We start from the raw sequence: 23,527 nt of genomic DNA on the forward strand, positions 1-23,527 counted from the left end.
CATTGTGGACCGAGCGACAACGGCTGGCGTGTATTTCTTGATGCAATAATTTACGAACAGTCGTATGTATCGTAGAAATTTATTTTATAAACTTATGTGCTACCAGTTTCGGCATTACACTGATGCCATCTTCAGGCTCCACACGTCATAGTCGTAAAATCGCTATACACAGAAGGAGCCATATAACTGGATCCGTGAATCAAATCCAAAATACATAACAGTGGGGCAAATGATAGAGTTTCATTAATTTTCTGTCGTTAACTTTTTTTAGGACGCCTTCATTGCCTAGTCGATCAATTCATCTGATCCTAAACTGTCTGCCGTAACATGTGATTGCAAAAGTTTATAGTCATTTCATTTCGATTTTGCCCAATGTTCATGTTTTGCAGTCATGCAGAGGGATGCTCCAGTCACAGCTTTTCATTTTTCCTTTTTGTATGAAAATTTTTTTTTAGTATTAACAGCTTTTTCTTGTTACAGAATTTGCTTTTCCCGAGTGCAATGCTTGCAACTACGTCTTTCTTAAAGCTTCCTTTTCCGTCTCTTTTCTTTCTGGATATTACAGTCGTCAGCTAGCACACGATTTAGTTCATTAAGAAACTAACTCAGTCCCTGATAACTTTCGGTCACTAATATTGTTTCATCAGCTACCCATAAGGGCCGGCCGGTGTGGCCGAGCGGTTCTAGGCGCTTCAGTCTGGAACCGCGCGACCGCTACGGTCGCAGGTTCGAATCCTACCTCGGGCATGGATGTGTGTGATGTCCTTAGATTAGTTAGGTTTAAGTAGTTCTAAGTTATTGGGGACTGATGACCTCAGCTGTTAAGTCCCATAGTGCTCAGAGCCGTTTTTTGAGCTACCCATATCAAGATGGTTTTCTGTCCATGACTAATATTTATCACGTCGAGATAGACATTTATGTCCCACATTGCGTCTACGTAAAAGTTAAAAGTTGCGAGGTTCATACTGTTATCTGAGAATCCAGAATTGGGTTGTGCACTGCGACACCTCTTCTACGATGGTCCTCTTCCACGCGAGCTGGTGCTCTTTCTCTAAAGTCTTCGTCGCATTTGACGTCGAATATTCTTCCGTCCTCCTTTCCAGGTCGAGCACGAAGACGCCATCGACAACGAAGTGCTGCCTCGTGCGCCGTCCGCCGGCCACACCTACGGCAAGGAAAAGGAGGAGCACGCGACGCGCCACCAACGCGCCCTGCGCCACCAGGTGGCGTCGCTGGAGGCTGCGCAGCGCGCGCTCAAGTCGCGGGTGTCTGGCCTGGAGCGTCGCCTGGAGCGCGCCCGCGCCAACGACTCCAGGACGCACGCGGCCGCCGCCGACCAGCTGCGGCGCTCGCTGCTGGAGCTGCTGGAGGCGGTGGAGGCGCTGCAGGACAAGGTGGACCACGCGCTGCCCGACCTCCAGCGCGAGATCTCCAAGGCCGAGCTGGCGCACGCACAGCTCGCCTCCTCCGTCGCCCTCATCAGGGAGCACCAGGTGAGTCCAGCGGCAGCGACGACCAAATTCTCGCCTACTACGATTCTCCTGTCACTATTTGAAATATGGTACTTTAGTAGATACTACTTAGACTTAGAGAAAGCTTTTGACAATGTTCACTGGAATACTCTCTTTCAAATTCTGAAGGTGGCAGGGGTAGAATACGAGTACAGGGAGCGAAAGGCTATTTACAATTTGTACAGAAACCAGATGGAAGTTAACAGAGTCGAGGGACATGAAATGGAAGCAGTGGTTGGGAAGGGAGTGAGACAGGGTTTTAGCCTCTCCCCGATGCTATTCAGTCTGTATATTGAGCAAGTACTAAAGGAAAAGAAAGAAAAGTTCGGAGTAGGTATTAAAAAAACTTGTAAGTGATGCGGGCATCAGTACCGGGGACTGTCTTGTACAGATCAGTTCAGATTATGTTGATATAAACGTTACATTGCCGAGATCATGGACAAAAGTCTTTCGATCTCTCTATATCCATCAAGGACACGGGATAGCGGCCTGTTAAATATTTACCAAAGAAAAATCGCCAAATACCCGCATGTTTTCAGAAGTTATTTTGTTGTTGTTGTTGTGGCCTTCAGTCCAGAGAGTTGTTTGTTGCAGCTCTCCATGCTACTCTGTCGAGTAAAGCTGGATGCCCTCGGGAAAAATTACGGCTGTAGTTTCCCCTTGCTTTCAGCCGTTCGCAGTACCAGCACAGCAAGGCCGTTTTGGTAAGTGTTACAAGGCCAGATCAGTCAATCATCCAAACTGTTGCCCTTGCAACTCCTGAAAAGGCTGCTGCCCCTCTTCAGGAACCACATGTTTGTCTGGCCTCTCAACAGATACCCCTCCGTTGTGGTTGCACCTACGGTACGGCTATCTGTATCGCTGAGGCACGCAAGCCTCCCCACCAACGGCAAGGTCAATGGTTCATTGGGGGGAGGCGAAGGGGAAGTAATTTTATTCATAAAAAATCAGTCTCGGCATCTCTTTAATGCCACCTTCAGACCCCTACGCACTCCATGTTTAGACAAACAGATATATCGTTTCTTGCGTAACTGGACTCATCAATATCTGGACTCCGTGAATTCTAAAACGTTTTCGAAGCGTTTACCTCGAAGACTTGACAACAACTGAGCACTTCTGCAGTCCGAGAACGTCTGCAGATGTGCTTAGTTGTTGTCAAGTCTTCGAGTGAAACGCTTCAAAAACGTTTTAGAATTCACGGAATCCAGATACTGATGCCTCCAGTTATGCAAGTATCGAAACATGTCTTTGTCTAATCATGGAGTGCACAGTGGCCTGAAGACGGCACTGAAGTGATGCCGAAACTGGTTATCTTTGGCGATTTTTCTGTGGTAAAAACCTCTGGAAGTGTTCAGAGAACTGTTAGAAAGATGAACGTAACGTATAACTAAAGGGAAAACTAAGAAAATGTCTGTAACTGGCAAGGAGACCTCCCGGCAGGCGGATTTCTGAATTGTTTGTTGGTACATGCTGCGTCACAGATCAATATCTTTGCAAGTTCTTCGGAAGTGGAGTACAGTGATTTAGCTTCTATTAATGCCTGCAGTGAAATTGCATTGATATGTAGAAGTCATGTAACGGTGGTCGTACCCGTGATTATTTGCCACATATTTCTGCGAATAGTTTCCCTTCAAATGCAAGGAGCGATATATATCACTGCATTTGTCATTTGAAACGCTGCTTCAAAAGGGCAACTTTATATAAGCAATAAAAACAAAAAATGCCTCTACTACCTTTATGTTTATTTATTTTTGAAACTATTGTGGCTTCGTTACTGTGGATTAAAACACTTGCGGGCTGTATTGTTCCATTTGAATCATACAGACACTCCTCGAAGACCAACTTAGAACTTTAGGCCACCACTAGGTTCTGTCCTACTACCTCGTCCTCTTCGACTCTGTCACCTTGCAGGGGGACTTGGACGAGGAGGAGTAAGGATACAGCTCGCTTGCCTACATCCTCGAGTGTTGATTCACTTTGGAAAAAAGAGAGAGAACTCATAATGTGTTATCGGATAAGAACTATAGATTAGCATCAAGTACGCACTTAGTTCATGTACAACTATCACGAATCAGATTTTACACAATCTGGTATTACAATTCATCGTCTGGGTAACTAAGATAGTGAAGATCGCCTTGCTGTGCTAAATGTTTTCTATTCTTAACGTTTAGAGTCTGTGTTGCCTTTTAGTTCTAAAACTTGTTTCATTTTCAAGCCAAGGCAAATCCAACGTTACACTCTGAGAGTGATACTTCTAATACAGGTACAGCTGTTTCCTGACAACTACTTTTTTTCTTGTTACAATAACGGAATTTAAACCCGTTTAGTCAACAACTAACTCGTTAATTTTTTGTTTTATCCTAATATATATGTAGTTTACGCGACGGGTATGCAGCTATTTCCTTAACTCGACATGTAGTCTTTCTGGTACGTTGATTCGAGCCGATGACGCTCCGTGGCGTTTTACAAAGTGGCTATCATGTTAAATGCATTTTGTTGTTGTTTTCGTTTGCTGGTACTGTTGTTAAGGACATTTAGCTCACGATAGTTGTCCAGCCGCTCTGTTTGTGGCCTTTTCCGACGTGAGGTCGGCAGATTAGCTATTTTGTGAACGGCGTCCGAGAGTTCTAGAGGCGTCTTTACTGCAAATTGGCAGTCCGCCTGTACTGTGGAACATGCGCCAGTCGCGCAGATGCAGCCATCCTGCAGTGTGATGGCCCGCAATGGCTCCGGTCGGCGCGTGCGAAACGAGCGAGCAGTGAGGCACAAATGCCCTACTTATTCCCTTGTGAACGCTCGCGCCCTCACTTCTGATTTCCCAAGCAGAAAGCCCTCAGCATTTCAAGGAGTTGTGTTACAAATAAGGCATTACTATTCATGTATCATTTAAAATGCTTCCACATTTACGGATACAGATACGAGCAGTACTAGAGCTGCCTCTTAATATCACGAAGAAACTTAACTAATTACTTCCTCCGCAGCTAACGAGTGTGAGGAGCAAGTGACAGTACTGCAACAGATAAAACGTTTAAAGACCTACGGAGAACTTAATCCTGTCATAAAAATCTACGTAATTAGATTGTTGAGATTATGTTGGTGGCTGACGGATGGATGCGGCCTCATTTTTGCATGAGATGCCTGCAGATCGGCTTCACATCGATTCACGTATTACATACATGAAGCTGAAGGAATGTGGCTTCTAAATGTATTGCTATGAATTTACTTGTTGGAGTATTAATAAAATTTTTGATATTGTTTATTTCCCTTCGTGAAAACGTATTTTGTTTCAGATGTGTACACTAGATAGTAACTTCAATGTTTCAATTTAAAACAGATATTACGTTTGTCGCCAAAAGATTAGGAATAACAGACTTACCGCCAGCGTAGTTTTTCGAAGAGATGTGCATGTTACTGGCCGTGAAATTCTAATGACTACACGCTCTCGGTCGTCTAGAGAATTCTTGGAAAAACACAAACGACATTATCCTGCCTGAGGAGGCCATTACTTTCGTAGTCTTTCGTTGTGTGTGTCTACATCTAAACTCAGGAAAAAAAAAATGTTTGTAAAGAAAAAAATCTCGTAATCGTTCTCAGGTAGAAAATGGAAAACAGTTGCATAAGTCGCACATAATGTTACTGGATAAAAAGTTTACCAATAAAAATTCTACGTTGTCTGCAGTTGCTGTTCCTTCTTCCGGTAAATCGTAAGCAAAAAGTTGGAAAACTCGAAGGGGATCTTCAAGTACAGTATAGTGTAAGTATTACTTGGCGAAATGCAAGCGCAGATGCGATGAGATGGCGAGAAGAAGACAGAGAGACGCCACTTCAAACTAGTTCTCAAGTTCACCGAAAAATCCAAAGCAGGCAACCCGCATGGCGCCCGCCAAATGCGGGTTGCCTAGCAGCGGAGTGCTCCCGTGCTTCGTACAATTAACTCAAATCTGGTTTTGTCCACAGGAATAGAAGGAACTGTTTAACTTACGGACGACTTGACAACTAGTTATAAATATGTATTTTTTTTTTAATACACCAGGTACATGTAAGAGCGTAGGCTTCCACGGACAGAGTTAATTTGAATAAAGGCTTTCGTGTATTAGATCGTCATTATGAAACACTAAAATAGCTATAAAGTCGGTGTTTCGACTGATTTTGTAGTCGTAATCTTCAGGACGACCTTCCTGAAAAGGTCCCCTGCAAAAACGTCGCACCATCGGATTTATAGTGCATTACGCACAGTTTTGGAACTATTGTTGTTCCTGATTTCGTGCTGCAAAATGTTTCATAGCTATTGAAATACTCCAGAATCATTTTCGTAGCTACTTACAGGACAGAGTTTAAATTTTGCCTCGTGAACGGAATAATAAATTCGAGACACTGAACGTCTTGCGTGTGGTAAAACATGTGTTCACTGCGCATACCAATTACTTTGGAGCATATAACAAGTTATAATATTTATTTCGAACACAAAGCGTGAAGCCGGTCGGTGTGGCCGAGCGGTTCTAGGCGCTTCAGTCCGGAACCGCGCTGCTGCTACGGTCGCAGGCTCGAATCCTGCCTCGGGCATGGATGTGTGTGATGTCCTTAGGTTAGTTAGGTTTAGGTAGTTCTAAGTCTAGGGGACTGATGACCTCAGATGTTAAGTCCCATAGTGCTTAGAGCCATTTGAACCATTTTTTAACAAAGCGTGAAATGATGTGCCTTGGGATTAATACTCGGTTGGCCCGTAAGTCCTGGCGTTATTATTATTATTATTATTATTATTATTACTAATATTAGTCGAGGTTTTCACAGAAATAAACAGGAAGCGGACAACAAATCGATCAATAATATTTTCTCTGTTTTTTGTTTTTTAAATTCTTCTCAACGGTCAACAAGCCGTTCATTATCTCGGCGGTAGAAAACACGTGGTTGCCACTAGAAGAAATCACTCCAAGCCTTCAATTTCACGCTGTTATTGAGGGAAACGCCACGCAGCGCATTCGATGTGGATCGGAACAGAGGGAAATCCGAAGGCGGCAAGTCGGGAGAATATAGAGTATGTGAAAGCACATCCCAGCCAAGCGTTTGAATGGCTTCCTTGGCTATGTGAGGGTAGTGTCGTGCTGCTACGGAACGCCATGTCGCGTTTTGATGGATGGCGTTGTTGAGTCGCCGCTTTGCTTGAACGTAAATTTCCGCATACAGTGTTTGGTTCTGATAACGTAGTTGGTGGTGGATCATGCGCGTCTTTGAGGTCGAAATTGCCGTTTTTGAATCGCTTAAACAAATTCTGAGCCGTCACAAGAGGCTTCGCTTCTTCTCTACACTTCACAAATGTCTCCAGTAGCTTCTATGGCTTTGGCATCGATTAGACGCAAAAAGCAAAATGGGTCGAAAAGGCTCTTTCGTGTCAACTTCACACCCCATTTTAATGACGTGATAAGACCAGAAAGTATGACAGCATAAAAAAAGAAAAACGCAGTGTTTTGTTGGGCACATAATTCTCTATCGAATAACACAAAACGCACTGCCAAAACATTTTATTTTTCACACAAATTTGCACTTAGAAAAGGTAAAGAGTTATGGACCAACCCAATACTTCGTGTACGTATTTCGTACTCGTGTTTCGAATACTAACCGGTAGTGGTTTTCCCGTGGCTACAGCAGAATCTGTTCTTACTTTACCTGGCGACGACGTTCCCCCCAACCCCTCTCTCTCTCTCTCTCTCTCTCTCTCTCTCTCTCTCTCTCTCTCTCTCTCTGTCTCTCCTGTCCCTCTCTTCCGCTTCCTCTCTCTTCACTCATTCCCCACCTGCTGTGACGCTAGTATCTCCTGAGCTTTTGGTAAGGGGACGCTTGCCTTCATTTCGCAGGAGAACCAGCGCGCGTCGGTGAAGGCGGTGGCGGGCGGCTTGGCGGCGCTGCAAGACAAGCTGGAGCTGCGCGCCGGCTCTCTGCAGGCGCAGCTGCTCAGCGTCGCCGCCCTCGTCAACAACACGGCAGCGGCCGCGGCGGCTGCCGGCGCCAACGGCAACAGCAGCAGCGGCGGCGGCGGTGGCGGCAGCTGCGCATGCGCCAGCGACCGTGACGACCTGCAGGACGCGCGCCTCGACGTCGTGGAGGCCCGCCTGCAGGTAAGCATTCGCTCGCCCTCCTGTCTTACTGCGCATGCGGCTTACGTGGTCCGAGGTAAAGCCAGTTTAAGCCTATCGTAACGTCACGTCACGTCAAACATTCCACAATGCATTTCAAACGGCGGTATTTCGCACAGGCCGTCAACGGACCGTCACGTTACGTCACGTCACCGTCAACGTTTCGCGAGAATGACGTTTTGACGGTGTTGTCATCTGCTAACGTCGTGAGGTGACAATAAGTATTCCTCCACAAACGAGGTCAGCTATTCGAAATAGAAAAATGTTTTAGGTTTTACAATAATGACGCCTAAAATGTATAAATATTAAGACAAGTTGTTGAAGCAGTTTTTCCATCAAGTAACAAGCTCACCTCTAATGGAATAGAAAGATCTAGAAGTTTATGATGTTACAAGTTTCTAGAATGAAGGTAGGAGACGAGGTACTGGCGGAATTAAAGCTGTGAGGACGGGGCGTGAGTCGTGCTAGGGTAGCTCAGTTGGTAGGTAGCTTGCTACCTCCGTGTGACCCCGCAACATATTACACCTGCTTCCTTCTTACATCCGGAGAGTGACTGCTTTCCGGCGACTAAATCACAGTCGATCATCTGGGTCAAAGGTTGGACGATCGTGTACCGCTATGGGGATGCTGCCAAGTCGCGACTTGACTTTTGGTATTTCTAGTAGCAAGCCCACAATGAGGTTCATATATGGTCACACTATCGGAAAACATTTGCCAGCTATCTTCAGGCAGTCTTCCTCGACCCACCACGTAGTTGGGATGTGACGGGTGCAGTCGGTGTGCACATTTGACAGCTGATAATGAACCTCACGCTTCTCTCGCCACTCAATATGTAATGCACATACTATACCATGAAATGATCTACATGTTCCTTTTAACAGAGTGATCTTTATTGAAAAAAAGATCCCTGTTCCTTTAAATTTGTGATAAAAAAAGTTGGTAGAGCACTTGCCCGCGGAAGGCAAAGGTCCCGAGTTCGAGTCTCGGCCGGCACACAGTTTTAATCTGCCAGGAAGTTTCATGTTATAAGTTGCTTAAGAAATCATAATGGATAAGGTAAAAATGCTCTGTTCATTTCCTTATAGACATTGTTTCATGTGTCTGCATCTGTATATTTTCGCTAGCATACAAATGTCAATGTTTTGAAATTTTGTTCCACTTCTAATCACTTTATCACACACGAAAAATCAAAAACATTCGTTGTGAAGTTTACTTCGGCCGTTAATAAAATTCATCGCTCTTAGTTCCTGAATTCCTGTACCGCACTCCGACTTTTTCTATCACGGACGGAATCCCATAACCTCACTTTCACCGTTAGGTACTGGACTTTAAACGAACTTACGTGACGTGACGTCCAGCATGAATACACCCTGACGTGACGGTGAGGTGATGGTGATGCGACGTAATGTTCCATTGACTTCTAGAGAGAATCGGCCTTAAAAACTAGTTGACATTTGACAGCGAGTGGGCTAGGCTTTTCCCTCGAACAATATACCAAGTGGAACGTGGCACAGTCGATTCCCAATGTGTTGTCATTCCCTGTGTGCAAAGCATTCCGTCTTTCAGTTTTCAGGTATTAAAATTTTATTTGTTTAAAAAAAAATCTCTTACTCTAACCAAAATTAAGAACAGATTCTTTCACGTGCTATAGAGATATTTGTCATGGAACGCAGCATTTTTCCTTGATTTTTGCAACAGATAAGACTTTAAATTTAATACTTCTTTCCAGATAATATTCATGAGCTTATAAAAACCCATCCTTTTTTCGAAACTCACGTGGCCCACCACACGGCCCACGTATTATTGTTTGTCTTCCAGTTTCATCAAGTTTGAAGTTTTCTGACTCTTCTGCACTTCCTTAAAATTTTTCATAACAGTTACAATTTTTCAAAACTCGCCATTAAAACACAACAATCCGAAGGTGGTCATTATTCATCTCAACTGGTAATGAAATGAAATAGAAAGCAGATTATTACTTTTAAAGATAAATACAAATCCTCCAGTTTAAAATGAAGAACGGTGTTCAATGAAATTCGAGGATGAGGGTGATAAATATACTATTGCGCTGAAGAAACTGTCACGTTAACTAAATACGGTGATTCTGGGAGCGCCACATCATGGTAAATTACTTAGCTTTCACACTCCCGCAACATTTAGACAGTAGGGAAGGGTGGAATTAAACGGAAAGACACCGTTACAAAAGATCAATACTACTAAACTCCCCACCAGTTCGCATTCCTTAATTGATACTTTTTTAAGAGAAAATAGCTAAAGCAGTTCGTAGCTGGATATGATACACCAGAGGTGAATATCAGTCACGAAGGAGCGTGTTCTTCTTGTAGTCGCCTCGTCAGCTGTTAAGATAGTATTATTTTTCATTCCTGTTCCTAGAAGGTATATTACGAGTTACGTGGCGGTCCAGGATAATGAAGTCATTTCCAAAATGCGAAGAAAATTGTAAACGCAACCCTTATAGAAAAATGGTTCAAATGGCTCTGAGCACTATGGGACTTAACATCTGAGGTCATCAGTCCCCTAGACGTAGAACTACTTAAACCTAATTAACCTAAGGACATCACACACATCCATGCCCGAGGCAGGATTCGAACCTGCCACCTTAGTGGTCGTATCACGTTCAAATTCATGTCACATACTAAGGCTGATGATCCCTTGGCGGTGCAAAAGTTTTAACCTTCTGAGTCAATGCAATCAAAAAATGCGGTCATTTACGTCACATATTTCGATACGTCAAAACTAGCTCATAAAATCCTATAGGGTACTTCCCGTTGACATAGAATCATGAATTAACGCACAGTGAAAGTAAAGAGAAATATCCGAATTTGTTAATACATAATTATATCACACAAAAATATCTGTTTTGTCATTTGATATCCAACTTCAAACTTAAAATTAAAACATTCTCGAAAGTCTTGGAATACTTGGGACCGATATCTCGCAAGTATCGATGGCGATAACTGGCAAAAATCGAAAATATGAGACAAACTGGATATTCTGGATAAACTATAAAAGATGTGCGGAATCCTTAGTGTGCGAGTTCTACCCGACCTGACCAAGTTTTCTTTACTGCTGTACACAGTATCTGCACAACACCTCATAAAGTAGCCACACCTGAACTGACGTGAGAGGCGACTGAATAACAATCTAGTGGGTAGTCGGATTATTTACGGTAATTTGTCGTCCAACCGCTGTTGAAGGAAAAGGTATAATTGAGGCGCGATGTTTTTCCGGAAGGGCAAGTAAGCCGCCACTGCGAGACGGCACCGATGTGCCTCCGCCTCCGGCGCGCGCTGACCGCCTCCGTCGCCAATTTGCCGCCGCGGACCGCCCCCCGCCCCGCCCCCAGGGCCCTCCCCCACCATGAATAATTCCGCAGCTCATCGTGGCGACAGCTGCCTCCCCACCCCACTGCTCGGTATTCCTGCCGCACGTAAAGACCATCCGCAATTACTTTCCCGGTTTCCTTTTTCGGGGCCGCATTTTTGTCTCTACTTCATCATTTCCTCTGCTCCCATCTCGTTTCTCCGCTGGAAAGGAGCTACAGTTCTAGAAATTAACAGCCGGCAAGCAGCGTGTGAAATTGGTTTGACAGAACTGCCATTTGGTTTCTTTCTCATCGAGTCTCCTGCAGCACTTTAACTTATTAGGACAACCGTGCTCGAGAATTTAAATAAAGTTTTTTAAATTGCAAATGGATTGATATTTAATGGAGACTGATAATACGACGTTTGGAAGCACCGTAATCCGCTGCGAGCAGCAGCCGTGTTGCACGACGGTAATAACACGCGTCTCCTCTGAAATGAGTTATCAAGCAACTTCTGCCTGTACACGAGAACATATACGTGTATTTCCGAAACATGTATGGCAAAGTGGCTGCTAAGTATTTATAATATTTTTTATTCAATCTTTACCCTATGTAAACGAGATAGGCTATTATGTAGAAGTCTCTGTTTCTTTCTTAAGCCCAACCCCAGCGAAGAGAGACCGAACAAGGAGAGTCTCGACTGCGAACATAAAACATTTTCCCTTATGTGTGTTTCATAGCTTTGTTAAACTATACAAATTCAGTCAGGTAATGCAGGAGAACGCTGTTAAAGGCATTTAGCAAGAAGTGACTTGGTTGAGTCAAAGACTATTGTCCAGCACATCTTGAGTTAACCATTTCACTACCATTTGGACATATATGTCCCACGATCAGTTATCAGTGGGAATTTGCTGAATGTTATTGCTATGTAATAATTTTTTCATAATGCGGGACCACAGTCATAATATATTTCTTTAAATTCAGTACCGTCATTAGTTTGTTGTTTATTTACAGTGTTACATTTACACTTACACAATCATGATTTCGGCTTCAAAGTGCCATTATCAAGTGTTTTAAGTGTTATACACTGCCTAAGATGACATACTGTCGTATTTAAAATACGCTATTAGACACATTGTCCAAGGGTCGATATTTCTGGCAAAGCCTACTGTTTTGTTTCATCAAGATGGTATACTCAGTGATGAAAAATGGTTCAAATGGCTCTGAGCACTATGGGACGTAACTTCTGAGGTCATCAGTCCCCTAGAACTTAGAACTAATTAAACCTAACTAACCTAAGGACGTGACACACATCCATGCCCGAGGCAGGATTCGAATCTGCGACCGTAGCGGTCGGGCGGTTCCAGACTGTAGCACCTAGAACCGCTCGGCCACCCTGGTCGGCTCAGTGATGAAACAAAGCAGTAGGCTTTGCCAGAAATATCGACCCTTAGACAATGTGTCTAATAGTGTCTTTCAAATACGACAGTATGTCATCTTAGGCACTGTATAACACTTAAAACACTTTATAATGGCGCTTTGAAGTCGAAATCATGATTGTGCACGTGTAAATGTAACACTGTAAATAAACAAGTCTAATGGCGTTACTGACTTTAAAGTTATTGCTATGTATTTATTGCTATGTATCAGCGTCCCACTGGCAGAGGGAAGCCTGCTAATGGTATTCAGAATTCTTGCGATTACAGATTGACACTGCTGACTGTGTTGTCTTCAAAGTTCGTTGTACATCCTCTGCTCCGTATTGTCGCATCGAACTAGTTCACGCCTGCGGGTAGGCAGCCAAATGGATAGATCTGCCTAGCGGGCTGCCTCCCGGACAATTCGTGTCAACGAAGCCCACGCACATATTGAAGTTTCTCATCAACATACGGTGCCCATACTGCGCACCTACGGTCTAAGTAACGAGAGTCGTTCAAGCAGATTGGTTTTATTCAGGGTTACGATACACCATATTATTGCCGACTCTTCTGCCTACTGAACGCTGTTTTTCAACATTATCTCCGTTCAATGGGGCAGCCTTACACCACTTTACTGCGAGGGTCTGTATGCCCGCGTTGTACTACCCTTCTGGTCGATATTGAAGCCATTGTCTTACTGTACCAAGAATCTCCCCGCCATCGACGTACTGCTTCCCGCGGAGTGCATTCTTCATTGGGTCAAACAGGTGGAAATCGAAAGATGCGGGACCAGGGCTGTAGGGTGGATAAGTAAGAACAGTCCATTGAAGTTCTGTGAGCTCCACTGGGATGCGCAACTTGTGTGAGGCCTTGTGTTGTCATGGAGAAGGAGAAGCTCATTTGCATTTCTATGCCGAAGAAAACGCTGAAGTCGTTTCTCCAATTTCCTGAGGGTGGCAGAACACACTGCAGAGCTGATGGTTGCACCATGATGGAGGACAGAAAAAGAATAACCCTTTCAGAGTCTCAGAAGATCGTCGCCATTACTTTACTGGCTGAGTGTGCGGCTTTGAACTTCTTCTTCGGAGGAGTCATTGTGTGGCGCCACTCCATGGATTGCAATTCTGTTTCCGGTCCGAAACAATGAAACCGTGTCTCATCACCTGTGACGATATTCGATAAAAGATTATCACGATCAGTCTTGTAACGCACAAGCAATTCTGCACAGATAGTCCTTCGCTGCTCTTTATGGTCTTCTTTTAGGCGGCGAGGAGCCCAGCGCTCATTCATCTTTGAGTATGCGAACTTTTTTAGATGGTTCAAATGGCTCTGAGCACTATGGCACGTAACTGCTGAGGTCATCAGTCCCCTAGAACTTAGAACTACTTAAACCTAACTAACCTAAGGACATCACACACATCCGTGCCCGATGCAAGATTCGACCCTCGACCGTAGCGGTCGTGCGGTTCCAGACTGTAGCGCCTAGAACCGCTTCGCCACTTTGGCCTGCGAGTATCCGAACTGTTGGATAAGTGAGTTAGCACTACCAACAGAGACTTCCAATTGAGCAGCGAGGCATTTGATTTTGATCCGTCCATCTCCTCGAGTGAGAGTGTCCGCACGTTCCAACATTGCATGAGTCACAGCTGTGTGAGGCCGGGTGGCACTGGGAGATCAAACACACTTGACCGACCTTGTTGCGACAACGACAGACGCCTCACCCAACGACTCACCGTACTCTTGATCACTGCCAAGTCTCCGCTGACATACAGCAAGGACCCGCGTGAATGTCTGTGATGCTCTGGTTTTCCGCCAAAAGGAACTCAGTGACAGGCCTCTGCCTGGAACGCATCTCGGTTGCTGAAGCCATTTTGAACGCGCCGCCACCTGTCGGACCTTCATGTCACTCACTATAGGGGCTGAAGCAGGAATGTACCAAAACAAAAATTGTATTATTTCAATCGAAATTGGCCGAAAGAAAAGTGTTGCATTAATTACTGAACGCGTCTTATAGGAATAAATATCGTCGCAGTCTGGGTGGTCTACGGGATCTAATCAACGATACATGGCTTCAACTGAATATGCCATATCTGAAAAAATCGGTGAACTATTCGTCGTCGAACAGAGGCTTCCATGAAGGCTGGGGGCGGTGTTACGTGTTGTCAGCACGATGTCGGCTGGGGTGTACCTGCTGCGGATGTCGCCAGTGAGATCACACGACGGCCGTCCCAAACAGCTTGTGGTGTAGGCAGCTGCACCTGGGCTCAGGGGGTTAGGGTGCAGGGTGGCAGGCTCTGCGAGCCGGCCCGGCGCCGTAAATTAATTTGCAGCGCGCAGAGTGGCCGGGGTGACGGGCATCGATTGGCCGCGGGCCGTAAATCACACGCTGTCCGTCTGCGATTAAACGCCGCCACCGCGCCAGAGCTGCTCGTCTGGGGTCGGAGAGGAGGATCAGCGGGTGGGGGTGGGAGTGGGGGGGGGGGCAGATTTATGTTCCGGCGCCGGGCGCCACCTGGGCGCCTGCCGCGCTTACAGCAGATCCCTGTACCCGGCCACTTGCAGTCGCTCATCTCGAGCTTCGGTGCAATAAGTTGCAGACTTACAGAATGCACGCACGGATCTCCGATCGGTAGCGACACACGTGCACTGCACTTTTCGAGCACGTCATTCATCTTATTCCCTGTACACAGAAACAAATAGACTTTGACGTATACTACACTTCTACATCTACATCTACATGACTACTCTGCAATTCACATTTAAGTGCTTGGCACGGGGTTCGTCGAACCACAATCATACTATCTCTCTACCATTCCACTCCCGAACAGCGCGCGGGAATAACGAACACCTAAACCTTTCTGTCCGAGCTCTGATTTCTCTTATTTTATTTTGATGATCATTCCCACCTATGTAGGTTGGGCTCAACAAAATATTTTCGCATTCGGAAGAGAAAGTTCGAGACTGAAATTTCGTAAATAGATCTCGCCGCGACGAAAAACGTCTTTGCTGTAATGTCTTCCATCCCAATTCGCGTATCATATCTGCCACACTCTCTCCCCTACTACGTGATAATACAAAACGAGCTGCCCTTTTTTGCACCCTTTCGATGTCCTCCGTCAATCCCACCTGGTAAGGATCCCACACCGCGCAGCAATATTCTAACAGAGCACGAACGAGTGTAGTGTAAGCTGTCTCTTTAGTGGACTTGTTGCATCTTCTAAATGTCCTGCCAATTAAACGCAACCTTTGGCTCGCCTTCCCCACAATATTATCTATGTGGTCTTTCCACCTGAAGTTGTTCGTAATTTTAACACCCAGGTACTTAGTTGAATTGACAGCCTTGAGAATTGTACTATTTATCGAGTAATCGAATTCCAACGGATTTCTTGTGGAACTCATGTGTATCACCTCACACTTTCGCTTTGCAACTGATACCGGTCTTCGGATGACCTTACTAGACGGTAAATTACAGCATCATCTGCGGACAACCTAAGAGAACTGCTCAGATTGCCACCCATGTCATTTATATAGATCAGGAACAGCAGAGGTCCCAGGACGCTTCCCTGGGGAACACCTGATATCACTTCAGTTTTACTCGATGATTTGCCGTCTATTACTACGAACTGCGACCTTCCTGACAGGAAATCACGAATCCTGTTGCACAACTGAGACGATACCCCATAGGCCCGCAGCTTGATTAGAAGTCACTTGTGAGAGGAACGGTGTCGAAAGCTTTCCGGAAATCTAGAAATGCGGAATCAACTTGAGATCCCCTGTCGATAGCGGCCATTACTTCGTGCTAATAAAGAGCTAGCTGCGTTGCACAAGAACGATGTTTTCTGAAACCATGCTGATTACGTATTAATAGATCGTTCCCTTCGAGGTGATTCATAATGTTTGAATACAGTATATGCTCCAAAACCCTACTGCAAACCGACGTCAATGATGTAGGTCTGTAGTTAGATGGATTACTCCTACTACCCTTCTTAAACAGTGGTGCGACTTGCGCAATTTTCCAATCTGTAGGTACAGATCTATCGGTGAGCGAGCGGTTGTATATGAGTGCTAAGTAGGGAGCTATTGTATCAGCGTAATCTGAAAGGAACCTAATCGGTATACAATCTGGACCTGAAGACTTGCCCGTATCAAGCGATTTGAGTTACTTCGCAACCCCTAAGGTATCTACTTCTAAGAAACTCATGCTAGCAGCTGTTCGTGTTTCAAATTCTGGAATATGCCATTCATCTTCCCTGGTGAAGGAATTTCGGAAAACTGCGTTCAATAACTTCCAGTGGTTGACTGTCTGATGAAAAGTATTCGGGAACACATACACTACTTCACCAGTAGATGTCACGAGAGAGCTGGTAACAGAACTGTGCGTCGGTCACGAACGTGGACTAGTCACTTCATGTCACCGGAGTAAAAATTCCGTCAGGGACATTCCGACCTTCTAAAGCTGCCCAAGTCAACTGTTGGTGATGGGATTGTGAAGTAGAGTCGTGAGGGAGCAACTACAACTAAATCAAGTCCAAGCAGACCTCACATACTGACGGAAAGGGACCGTCGAACATTGTGAAGGATTGTTGTAAAAAATCCTATAAAAGCAGTGGAAGGAATCACTCGTGAGTTCCAAAAAGCTAAAAATAGCTACTATCACAGCGACAGTAAAAAAATGAGGTATAATGGTGGACCAGCTCCTCATAAGCCACAAATTTCTGTGCTCATTGCTAAGCGACACTTGAGGTGCTGTAACGAACGAAGTGGACAGTGGATAACTAGAAACGGGTGATTTGCAGCCATGACTCACTCAACACGTGTGACAATGCAATAGAAGTTTTTGCGCGTGGCGAACTCATGGAGAACGTTACCTGCTGTCGTATGTAAGGCCAACAGTGAAGTACGCAGGAGGCGGTGTTCAGTACGGAGATATTTTATCGCCGTGTTGGGAAGAAGCGACAACCGGCGGAACACCCGATCTCAGCCAGATGACAACGAATCGCCCGGCAAATCTAAGAGATTACATGTTGTCTCGAGTTCAGTGTGAGGTCCCCTTACTGCGCTGAAGAAACGGCTAAGTGCGGAATGATATGAACTTATTTCATAAAGCATTCTGCGCTGCACACAGTAGAGAAACAGGTCCGGGAGGATGACTGTTTGTAACAGTCAGACACTGCAGCCTGTCACAAAGCAGCTTCTCTTAGGCAGTGGTTTGTAGACAATAACATTAGAGAAACGGATTGGCCTGCGCAGAATCCCGATGTGAACCCCGTGGAACATCTTCGGGATGAGTTAGAACGTCGACAGATCCCAGCATCCAACCTCAGTGTTCCGTAGTTTAGACTCTTCAGGAAGAACAGTCGGCAAGTCCTCCACGAACACTCGAACACATCACTGAAGGTGTCCCCAGTAGAGTTCAAGCTGTCGTAAAGGTGAAAAGTGGACGTCCGTCACATTAATGTCCACTAATTGATGTCCGGATAATTTCGACCAGAGAGTGTACAAACAAAATATAGTTCCCATCCATCACTTCTGTCTAAGGTTTTCGGGAGGTTTCCCGTGGTTGTAAGACAAATATTGGGATCTAAGTACTCCGAAGTGCGACTCGCTCTGTCCTCTGATTCTACATCGGTCATTACTCGAAGAAACAACTGTACCTAGAGAATGAAAATTATTTAAAAAAAATATATTTCTATACTGTTAGATGATACAGCACGCGTGCTTTTTTTACAAAATTTGACTGGTTACTCTTGTAGCAGATGTAATCAGATGTGAAGCCTGCTCGAAAAACCGAAGTTGACAACCACTGTAGAAATACATGTAGTCCAGGCGTACTATGAAATTTTTTGTACAGTCGCTGATTGCGGATTTTCTGCAAAAAAAAACAATATGAAGATTTTTGCAATCATTAAGCTGTCTATTTCTGGACTATACAATTTCGTCTTCATCTGTTCATCTACTTGTTCTGATTAATCGAAGTTCGCACACGTTATCCAAATCAAAAAGGCAGTTAACTGATGAGAAGTACCTCATTTCATTAATCTCTCACCGAGCTTTCTAAAGCACAATGTATATGCGGTAGATGGGCAGGAGCTGTTCGTGCCCCCTTCACCCCCTCCTCCGCCAAAGTCCGTGCTGGGTGCAGGAGGTGCTATCTTTGGGCGGTTCGGCCATGCGTGAACGCGGCTAACAGTTCTGCGGCGTCCGCTTTGGAGCTGTGCCCGAGACGGTGGGCGCGGCCCGCGCCAGGCCCACGGGCTGCGTGAGGGCCTAACGGTTATGGCAGCGCGTTATTGTCGGCGGCGGCACATTTCACGAATGAACAAGTTCGCAGCGCTCCGCCCTTCTAAGGCGCCTCTTAAGGTGCTCTCGGAAACCCTTGTAGCTCTCAGGGAACTTCGTCTGCAACTGTTGGCGAGCCGAATATTGCTTTAATAAAACGTTTTGTGCCGAGGCGGGCGGCGCAGACCACAAGTATCCATTCTTTGTGTTAAAGAGCTCTACAAAGTAAATGTGTTACGGGGCTGTCCAAAGTAAACTCAGAGTCGTGATCATAAGAGTTCAGAGAGCAAAACTGCTTGTTGTAAGAGAACAAAATCCCGTTTATATTTTTAACTTTTATCATTTGGAAATTTGTGGTAAGGTTCTATGGGAGCAAACTGCTGAGGTCATCGGTCCCTAGACTTACATACTACTTTATCTAACTTAAACCAACTTATGCTATGGACAACACACACACCCACGCCAGAGGGAGGACTCGAACCTCCGACGGGGTGAGCCGCGCGAACCGTGACAAGCCGCCTGTGACCGCGCGGCTACCCCGCGTGGCTCTTATCGGTCAAAGGGACTGGCTATGGTCATAAAATTGTCTGCAGTACTGTCATTCGCAAACAAATGTGGATTCCGTACATATATATGGCTTGACCGAAAAATTCGACGAAGGTCTCTGTAGCGTCTTTTTAGGCAAATCGCATAGAGTGTCCTTAACAGATGGAATTAATCGATTCTCAATTTTTCTATGGTTGACTGCACAGTCGTTTTCGCCTCCACAGATTTGTTGGCACACTCTTCGATTCACTTGCTGAGTTACATCTGACAGATTTAATTCTTCCATTTAATAAAGCAAAGCTTAATAATATCACCTGTGGGTGTAGCGCGGTGTTTATGGGAGAGGCCGGCCGAAGTGGCCGTGCGGTTAAAGGCGCTGCAGTCTGGAACCGCAAGACCGCTACGGTCGCAGGTTCGAATCCTGCCTAGGGCATGGATGTTTGTGATGTCCTTAGGTTAGTTAGGTTTAACTAGTTCTAAGTTCTAGGGGACTAATGACCTCAGCAGTTGAGTCCCATAGTGCTCAGAGCCATTTTTTTTATGGGAGAGGATTCAAACCTCCGTCTTACTTTCGAAACCTGTTTTCTCAATTACTTAATGCGATTACTGCGATGTTGCTTAAAAGGCGGCTGATCAAGTGCTCCGCTTCTAACGACGTTGAATAGTTGGAAAGGTAGCCTCTAATCATTCTCATTTAACTTTTGTTTGCGACACGTGAATCGTTCACGTCGTCCGCCCTCGAAGCTTTCGAAGCGACTCACGACATCCCGCTGCCAGAATCGGTGAACTGTTGGCGATATGTAATGTGGAAGACAAATTACTCTACGTGCTGCTTCGCTAATTTAATTCGAAAATTTTTTTCCCTGTGGTATTATACTATCTTCCACATCGGTCTAAATAAATGTCACAACCATCACGTTGACCCGGAAGACAGGTCTAAACTTCATGGAAGCCAATAAAAGCACTTTATTTGTCTTAATACTTTCAGAAAAATATTAACTACTTTAGAAAGTCTATTGCACTGGGAAATAGACACCGCTAACTCCGTAAACCATCTACACCTGGCTCCTAACAACTTCCGCGTATAATTTCCATAACAGCACGTCTACACTGTTTGTCTTTAGGGCAACAATCGCTACCACTGAATATTCTAAATGGACTGAGGCACAGAGATCATCTGGCGCCAACCTATTCAACTTGGTTCTGGAGAAAGTAAGCCGCGACACTGGTCGAATCATAGAATGATGGGAGCAGACCTAATCCTGCCATTTACTGATGATATTAGGATTCTTAGCGCCAGCTGGGAGCAAGCTTGCGCTAATACGTCCCGATTTTTCAACAGTGAAAAGAAAACGGGGCTGATGGTCAATGATGATAAAACAAAATATCTCGTCGTATCACGCCATCAAGATCTCCTTCCTTCCTTCCTTTGCTGTCGACGGACATACCTTCGAAAGAATCCAAGAATTCCGTACATGCTATATAATAAAATAATAAAAGTGAAGTGACGAAAGAAGTGCATCGCACGTTCTTTATCTGAACAATATTACAGAAGAATATGAATCCCGTGAGACTGGTACGGGCTGTACTTTTATATGGTTCTGAAACCACCAACGACTGAATGATTAATTTGTGTCTTCGAGAGGATGGTACTACGAAAGATCTATGGACCCGTCTGCAACACCGTGGAAGGTAAATGAGAACGAAGAGCAAAAGGAGACCTGTACCAGCGGTTTCTAAAGCCACGCACTGACCAAATATTAGGACGGAAGAGATTACAGTTGTTTGACCACATCTTTCGAGCTTTTCTAACAGTCCTCCGTGCTCAACCTCCTGGAAAACGTGCTAGACGTTCCTTCTCTAGCGTGATTTTTTCTTTCGTTTCCTGCTGTAAACCTTAAAGACCCGTTAACGCAGTAAATGATGATGATAGGGCAAAAATCACACGGAAACACCATACTCAAATGGCATTAACTGACTTGAATTAAACCTCTGCAAGTTCACTTTGTTCATTGAAGATCATCTTCACCTTCGCGATTAGGTGTGAGGCCACTGCCCACTGTATCGATGTGAGGTCGCAGTCTAACTCAACTCTCACCTAAAACAGGAAAAGGACTAAACTGAATGACACATTTGTCAACAACAAAAAAACACAATTTCGATTTTTGTAGTGTTTATGTATTTGAAAAGCAGCTTTGTTGATCACGAGTGTTCACAAACGCTCGACTTCAGAACGTGAAGTGTAAACATCCCGAATGGCATACAGCACAAAACGGAGAGGCTGCTGTTGATTGTCATGCATGTAAAATATTAATCAATAGGTTTGGTAATTTAAAGGAAGCAATGGAAGAACATTAACTATATTAAAGATTAAAAGTATGCAGTGCCAAGAATATAAACAAACATAGAAGTACATACTTCAACAAATCTCGCCTCACTCTGAAGATGTCCGAATGGTATTCGGCCGAAATGTTAGAAGAAGTGTAATATACACACGACTACGCTCGAAATTTCATGGTGCAGTCATTGCGCCGCGAAATCGTGAAGGTGCAAATAGAAGTACGTATTTAAGAAAGGTGTTTGATAAGCTGTGTAGAATTTTACAGGACAATGTAACAGAGTTAATTATTCTGGTGCCTCAAATTTAAAAAATAAAACGAAAACAGTAGGAGCAATAGAGTTACATACGTTCAATGAATAATTTGAAATAACTGTACATATACTATTGTGTTAACATAAATCGGCGGTTAATGTAATTCACAGTGCTGCGTTATTATTACAAACTATTAAAAAGCTTTTAATTTTATGCGGGATCATTTAAAGAAACTAGAATGTCGGCACAAGTAGGAAGCTCTATATTCAGAAGTTGCAGTTGTTGCAAATACGATTGTGTGTGCCTCTCCCATTTCGCACTTGTAAACAGCATATGACTAATGACATCTCTGCAGTATTGGTGCAGTCACAGAATTGAGCTGAAGTAAGTCTGGTTAGATGAAAGTGCATCCGAAAAGTTCCATCGTTGAAGTTCATACGGTACACAGTGGATATCAGCCATGTGGATAGGCGAACATCGCGAAACCAGGGTCTACGCGGGATAAAAGTCTGGCCTCAGTCGTGATATCTGTCGCTGAACAGCTGAGTCGCGTACCAGTCCTCTTAACATTAGTGAAAGACATTCCATATGGCCAGACAGTATAATTCAGAAGGTAAATTAAATTTCGAAATTTTGTGACTACATTAGCGGGGATATCGACTTTTTCTTTTTGAAAGCCCATTTAGAAAGATTTCGGGAAGATCGGCCCTCGATGTCCAGGATGAACGTCCGAGCAATACCACCGCACAACGTCAAAGGTATCGACATGCATGATACCCACTACTAACAAAGCCTACCCTTGCACGACCTATCGCAGGCAGCAAGACATCCGCTACTGCTCTTACCACCCGATCTAACTAACGCAGAGGATTTTTTCCCTTGGCTCTTGCGTTAGCACTTTTTTTCCTCTGCCCTGGAAACCGCTACCCTTCGTTCGATTTCGACCCGATCTATCTCCAGATGAGCGCGTATTAATGGTTAACCTTAACCAGACGTACGCAAACATCGCAGTACCCACATCTTGCGACACTTCACTTTAGTGAAAACTAATCCTTATGCAGAGATGGCAGTAGACCTATTGAGTTTGCCATTTGGCCATAATGCCGGTGTGAGCGTGCAGGGGCTTCACCTCTTACACCGGAAACAGGCTTTTGCGTCCACCACAGTCATAAGAAAGAGGAACTATTGGGTGCGGCCATAAACTATGCTACTGGTGACACAATAGCCAATCCCAGATTGCGCCGTTTCATGTGAAAGGACGTGAAGAATATACGTGGCTAGTCAGCTACGTGCATCAGTCTCACCAGTGCAGAGTTTCTTTGGGAGCGACTCTGGGAAGAGCGGCTGCCGGATAACATAGCGGGCGGCATCGCTCAGCGTCGCGGCGACGCGCCCCTAATGCGACCGCGTGCGTCACTGTCGCCAGAAAAACACCTGCCACTCGCCGCGTCGAGCTAGTCCGGCGACTGGCGCCAGCGGAGAATGCGCCGCCGACAGGGCGGTTCGCGTCGTCCCCGTCGCCAGAGAAATTGCTTCCAAGCGGAAAATGGGCGCCAATTCTCAGGAAGCGGCGCCACGCCTGATTCGCCGGCGAATTCCCGCCCTGGGTGGGCCGCTACTGTATGGCTGCGGATTTCGCGGCGAATATTCCGGCGGAATTACACGGCGGCCCGGCAGAGGAATGCGTCTGCTGCGGAAGGCGGCCTCCCTTATTCTCGGCGCGAGAT

The 23,527-nt window shown here is 45.1% G+C and overlaps 1 protein-coding gene across 1 annotated transcript in view; it reads left to right on the forward strand.

The window, feature by feature from the left end:
• Positions 1–23,527, forward strand: part of LOC126255811 (protein scabrous) — a 226,329-nt gene that overhangs the window by 176,915 nt on the left and 25,887 nt on the right. Inside the window, exons 5-6 of the mRNA XM_049955434.1 lie at positions 1,104–1,493; positions 7,364–7,624. Of these exons, the coding sequence (XP_049811391.1) occupies positions 1,104–1,493; positions 7,364–7,624 (651 nt within the window). The remainder of the gene's footprint in view (positions 1–1,103; positions 1,494–7,363; positions 7,625–23,527) is intronic.

The sequence above is a fragment of the Schistocerca nitens genome, chromosome 1 (assembly GCF_023898315.1).
Source record: "Schistocerca nitens isolate TAMUIC-IGC-003100 chromosome 1, iqSchNite1.1, whole genome shotgun sequence".
Lineage (NCBI taxonomy): Eukaryota > Metazoa > Arthropoda > Insecta > Orthoptera > Acrididae > Schistocerca > Schistocerca nitens.